The following is a 6,105-nucleotide window of genomic DNA, read 5'->3' as shown; positions in this document are numbered from 1 at the left end:
GGGAGGGATTCGCCGCTTGGGGACTGGCTGGGTGTCGGTCGGCGGGTGGTGAGCAATTGCCCTGCGCATCATTTGTACATTCCAATCCTTTTATTACTACTGTTATCATTTTATTAGTGTTATCATTATCATTATTAATTTCTTCTTTTCTGTTCTATTAAATCATTCTTATCTCAACCCAGGAGTTTTACTTCTTTTCCTGATTTTCTCCCCCATCCCACTGGATGGGGGGGAGTGAGTGAGCGGCTGCGTGGTGCTGTCCTGGTTTCATCTGGGATGTAGTTAGCTGTCTTCCTAGTAGCTGGTACAGTGCTATGTTTTGAGTTCAGTATGTGAAGAATGTTGATAACACTGATGTTTTCACTTGTTGCTCAGTAGTGTTTAGACTACAGTCAAGGATTTTTCAGCTTCTCATGCCCAGCCAGGGCACCTGACCCAAACTGGCCAACAGTGTATTCCATACCATGTGACGTCCCATCTAGTTTAGGAACTGGGAAGTGGGGGGGGGCAGGGTTATTCGCCGCTTGGGTACTGGCTGGGTGTCGGTCGGCGGGTGGTGAGCGATTGCCCTGTGCATCATTTGTACATTTCAATCCTTTTATTACTACTGTTGTCATTTTATTAGTGTTATCATTATCATTATTAGTCTCTTCTTTTCTGTTCTATTAAATCGTTCTTATCTCAACCCAGGAGTTTTACTTCTTTTCCTGATTTTCTCCCCCATCCCACTGGATGGGGGGGGAGTGAGTGAGCGGCTGCGTGGTGCTTAGTTGCTGGATGGGGTTAAACCACGACAATAGGAAAAGAGCTGCTCCCAGCTTGCGCCGGCCCACGGGCTACAGCCGTTCTTCTGTCAACCCGCGCCGGTAGCTACAAGCAGCATCGAGAGTTGCAACGGGCTGCGGCTTGGTGGGCTAAAATCACCAGACCCTCTTGCCGCTTCTAGGACTGCAACAGTCTAAAAAGCCCCATGGCTTTTACTCGCCTTCAGGTCTCAGTGAATTGTAATACACTACATTGCGATCGTACCTTTCCAGCGTTTTTTAAAATAAGCTGCCAGGTGGAGGAGGCCAGGGCAAGAAAGGGTTTTGAGAGCCCCAGATCTTGTAACTGTTAAAAACTGCAGCAGTGTCTGTAAGGGAATGGCAGAAGACCCGCAAAGGAAGGTTTGTGTTGGGATGAACACGCAGCAGCTCCGCAGGCTTTCTTCGAACCCTCTCCCCCTGCAAGCCCTGCGCCCGTTTGCCTGCTGGTAGCTGCACTCTTGAGGGAGGGAGCAACACACTCGCAAGCAACCGCAGGGACCTTTTCTCCCCATACTCTCTTCTTTATTGTCATCCGGTTCGCTTCCCTCTTCTCTTTCCTGCTCGACAGTAGTTCCCCCTTGGCGGCCGCTGCCAAGCGTTCTTCTTGCCCGCTCACCGCCAGCTCGTCACTTGACTTGTAATCATGACTAAGGAGGACGGAGAGAAGCAACTTGTGCCAGCTTCCCACCTCTCTCGCCCAGCTGCCTGGTCTGGCGCAAGGCCAGTGTCGCAGGAAACAGTATTTGAACAGCAGCTGCCATTGCTCCCAGGGCTGCCAGCCGACAAGGCTGACCTGCGCAGCACCAGGCAGACAGCATCTAATGGCAACGGCCAAAAAGAAACAGGAACGTTTCTTCTTCCCAGCTCTGATGATTTGAATTGATATGGAAGAAAAAGACACGCTTTAAAAATGCTTGCTTGTGCGTGGAGTTTAAGAAAAGGTATGCGCATCTGAAGATAGCGCAGGCAGTTATGAAGGAGAGCTGACTTGGTAAGCAAAATGGACAAAAATGTTCCACAGGCATTTTTCTGTACGCTGAAGCTTGCTTTAAGAGTGTCCCTTAAAAGGTGAGATAAAAATAAAAGCAAGATGGGAGGTAAGTTATTTTAATTAATTCAAATCAAGCTACAAACTTTAGTATATATAGCACCTCCAGAAAATAATCTAGTCCCCATTGTCTGTGTCTGTCTGAGAAGTCATCAACTTTTTGAAGACGCTTAATCTCACAGTGGTTGCCTGAAAAGGAAGAATAACAAATTACTGAATGATCAGTCACTGAAAAATGCAAACTGTCATGAAAAAAAAAAAAAAAAAAAAAGAAAAAAATCTTACCCACAGGTTTCCTCACAGTCCCTAATGCAGTGACACAAATGCACTGGGGAAAACCTACCTGTCTCTTTTGCATTGGGATGCAACTGTCCATGCCAGTGACTCACTGCACACAGACATTGCAGGGATCTCAGAAAGTTGTAAATTTAAAAGAAGTGCAATATCAAAGCATATTGGGAGGAACTTTTAAAATCAAGTTTTCTCGCCATAATTCCAAGTTTCATTATTTTGATGGATTTGAGTTGTACGTTTAGCCTTTTCTTCGCATGGCATGTTACTTTTCTTCTTTGGCTACAGAAGTACAGAAGAAACTGTAGAACTGGTATGCAAAGGCCTTGTATTAAAACCAGGGTAGCTGGTGACGAGGTCCAGAGACAGAATGGTCAAATTGGACTAAGACTGCAGCTACAAGATCACTGAGTGCAGTATGAATCCTGGGAGAATGAAAAGATGCCACGGGGAGGAAAGAGACAGTATCTGTCTCTTGGGTTTTCTTCCTATCTTTTGAAGAGCTGAGAATTTTACTTGACAGCAAAATCCCTCTGGCTAAATGGTATTTATTTTCCCTGTTACTTTTCCATGACTCCACCCCTTAGATAAGAAGCAAATGACTCTCTATCACTCGTCACAGGGCGACGCAGAAGCATACAAACATGTTTATGTGTTTTGGAAAAAAATCCAAAGGGTTAGCTGAAGTATTACTTACCAAACAAGCTTTTAATTTCAGATTCCGGAACATAAAACGGTGGGCCTGAAAGAAAATGGATGAAGCTAATCAGAGAGAAGACACGGGAGGGAGACAAACATTTACACAGCAGCAGGAGAGCCAGCCCCATCACTCTCAGCACCAGGCCGGCAATTGGGCCCCAGTGTGTAGCACCATCTGCAGGAACCAGAAAACACCACGTCCAAGAACTGGTGGCACCTTGGTGGGCCACCAGACAGCTTCAGGTGTTGCTGCTGCATCATCTCCAGGCTGCAGCCAGGGTAGCCACGTTGTCAGAAGTCACAAACATGCCGTGGATGCAACCGCTCTCAGTGCACTGTGTGAATCTGGCCTACAATCTCTTTATACTACAATGGCAGAGTTAAAGCTAAAAGCCAAATAATGTGAGAGGGAGAACAAAGAATTAAACTATTATTGCTTAGCGTAACAAGACCTATTTTTTCAAGCATAATTATGCTGAAGAGCCCAAAAGCAACAAGAAATCTCCTTCTTTGGAGTGTTAATGATTAACAACAACAACAAAAATCTTTTAAAATACCTCAGACTTCAGTATGTAACAAAAGTCATAAAAGGAAAAAACACTTTATGATTTTACAGAATTTCACCTCTTCCAAGTATAGTCAGACCATGGTAGTGGCTGGGAGAGAGGCACAAGATGGGCAACACGTTGGGTTGCAAGTATTGAGTAAACAAAGCGAAGCCAATGTTCTTGGGAGTGCTTCAAGCTCCCTAGGCCAGACAGGATGTTACTCTAAGCATTCGCTCTTCCAGCTTCATTGTCATAGCCACACTTCCAGTTTAATTTCATTGTTAATATACCATGTCTGTCCTCCACTTACCCTTAGCATCACTGAATGCTAGAGAGAAAGCAAATTTAGTCTCAAGCTTGGTCAACATCTAAAATTTTTAACACACAGTTGTATTGGTGTGACCAGCTGACAAAGCTATGCTGATAAAAAACCTGGGGAAGATACTAATGTATCTACCACATCTATATACGATTTGTATTAAAGCGCGCAAAATCAAAACATGAACAGTGCAAAGTTCTCACCTTTGTGTTTGTTTGGATCATATGAAACCGTAACGAGGAGATAAGAAGAATTTTTCTCCATTAGGGTGATCATCAAACTGACATAGCTAAAAGGAGAAAGTTATACTTTATTATTTTGGAACTGTACAAACATTTGAGCATAGCATTCAAAATACTCAACGAAAGTGGTAACGTATTTCTCTGCAGAGACAACTTGAACTGAACTGCGCAGAAACTAAGCAAAGCTTAGGCTGAATTTCACGAGCATGAAATTCATGCTACACGTGAAACACCTCAAAGGTTACTGTTTACTCCTCATAAACTAGCTTTTTTTTTTTTTTTTGCATATTCATCTCAACACTAACAGACAAAACATAGTATTCATCTGCCACAGTCTAGAATACAGCACACAATACAGTACTGGTCTTTTAAAATTATTGTGAATTCAAGATTATGTATCTAATTAAAAAATCCTGGGGGTAGGGTCAAACTACGTTTGGGTTAGCTATAGGCAAGAACGAAAAATTGGAGTAAAGGGAAGTGAGGGAAAAAAGAACAGAGAGGAGAAGCAGATGGGGTGAAAAGGGAATAATAAAATTCAGATGAGACTTGCAGCTCTGCTTCTGTTGGGTTGGAACAAACCACATATTTTCCCACCAAGAGGCAGGGCGGCTTCCTGAAGGAAGCTCACAAATGTAGAGTACAGCACTCTGCGACTGCAGCTGATGCTTGCGGTAGAGAAGAACTTGTGTAGGTTAGTCTTTTAAATGAAAGAGGACTCATCGACAAGTGGCAGGAGGAAAAACGTGTCACTGCATACATGAGAGAAAAGCCAATAACAACACAGATTTACTAACCGTTGTCTGTCGCATGGATTCACAGCTACTAGAGATCCTCTGTCCCAAACCCCATCAAACTTGCCAACTATTGAGCTAAAGGGAGATGAGCAAAAGGCTTAAAAATACTAAAAAGGCACCTTCATCTTTATTCAGATACTTCTGTGAAGTCACAAGGATTCTACAGCTAGCTCTGCAGATTCCCCACTACCTTTTTGTTACAGTCCAGCATTTTCATGATCCAAAACAATATCACCTGGAATCCAAGAAACCTCCCCAGTACATGGGTCCACCGTGATAGCAAAGAAGTGCTGGAACTGCTCAGCATTTCCCCATCATTAGGGGATGCTGAGACAAGGCGGGGAGGAAGGAAAGCATCTTAAACACATTTGGGCTGCATTAAAACAAGGGCTGCAAGTCTGGGTTTTCGGCAATCATACACGGCAGTGACCCTTGAGGCAGCACTAACATGCACTCAGCACGTCAATAGTTCTCGGCCACCTTCTAAAACCCACACATGATTTCAAATGCAGGTTAAGGAAGGTGCCTTGTTGCTTTACTATCATTACACTATCAGTACACCCAGTAATTTTTAGACACGTCAACTCCCAGCTACATGCCCAGGACAGTTAGCTTCAGCTTGCAATTTGTTCAATGTTAGAAAAGCTAAGTTACACTGCCGCTTGCCTCAGTCTAACACTGCCACAGACATTATTTTTGCTCCTGGGTATGCTGGCAGATGGCTTCAGTGACCTCCCAAAACCTGCAAATGGCCAGACTATTGGGAAGTGCCTTTGTGGTAAGAGCAGTCAGGGTGATACTAGAGATGAGGATATGTGAGGGGGAAGGAAGAGCCTTGTTTCTGGTAATTATTAAAACAGGAGTTTAGAGAATAAGGTAGTAGTAACATAAATTGCATAATTTTAAAGAAAGTCTGAAATAAGTTCACTTAGCAAGAAAAATATGGTATGGAATTGTGCAATACCTTTCTGCCTACTGGGAGGGTGTCAGAGTCCAATTGCATCATCTCTTTCTTCACTTCTGTACTGGTTTTGGCTGGGGTAGAGTTGTATTTCTTCACAGTAGCTAGAATGGGGCTATGTTTTGGATTTGTGCTGAAAATAGTGTTGATAACACACTGATGTTTTCGTTACTGCTGAGCAGTGCTTACACGGTGTCAAGGCCTTTTCTGCTTCTCACACCCTGCAACCAGTGAGGAGGCTGGGGGTGCACAAGGCGTTGGGAGGGGACACAGCTGGGACAGCTGATCCCAGCTGACCAAAGGGATATTCCAGACCATATGACGTCATGCTCAGCAATAAAATTGGGTTGGAGGTTGGGGGGGGGGGGGGGGGGGCCCCGGGGGGGGCGGCGGG

The 6,105-nt window shown here is 44.3% G+C and overlaps 1 protein-coding gene across 2 annotated transcripts in view; it reads right to left on the bottom strand.

Annotated features, from left to right (window-relative positions):
• Positions 1 to 1,897: 1,897 nt before the first annotated feature.
• TPMT (thiopurine S-methyltransferase) overlaps positions 1,898 to 6,105 on the bottom strand; it is a 12,137-nt gene continuing 7,929 nt past the window's right edge. For both annotated transcript variants that reach the window (XM_010573161.1, XM_010573162.1), the window contains exons 6-9: positions 4,751 to 4,825; positions 3,915 to 4,000; positions 2,843 to 2,887; positions 1,898 to 2,043 (exon numbers count right to left, since the gene is read on the bottom strand). In XM_010573161.1, coding sequence (XP_010571463.1) covers positions 1,928 to 2,043; positions 2,843 to 2,887; positions 3,915 to 4,000; positions 4,751 to 4,825 — 322 coding nt within the window. In that variant the 3' untranslated portion in view covers positions 1,898 to 1,927. The remainder of the gene's footprint in view (positions 2,044 to 2,842; positions 2,888 to 3,914; positions 4,001 to 4,750; positions 4,826 to 6,105) is intronic.

This window comes from Haliaeetus leucocephalus, unplaced genomic scaffold (genome assembly GCF_000737465.1).
Source record: "Haliaeetus leucocephalus isolate CR32 unplaced genomic scaffold, Haliaeetus_leucocephalus-4.0 Scaffold373, whole genome shotgun sequence".
Classification (NCBI taxonomy): Eukaryota; Metazoa; Chordata; class Aves; order Accipitriformes; family Accipitridae; genus Haliaeetus; species Haliaeetus leucocephalus.
The sequence above is the reverse complement of the archived record's forward strand: the minus strand, read 5'-3'. Positions and strand labels throughout refer to the sequence as shown.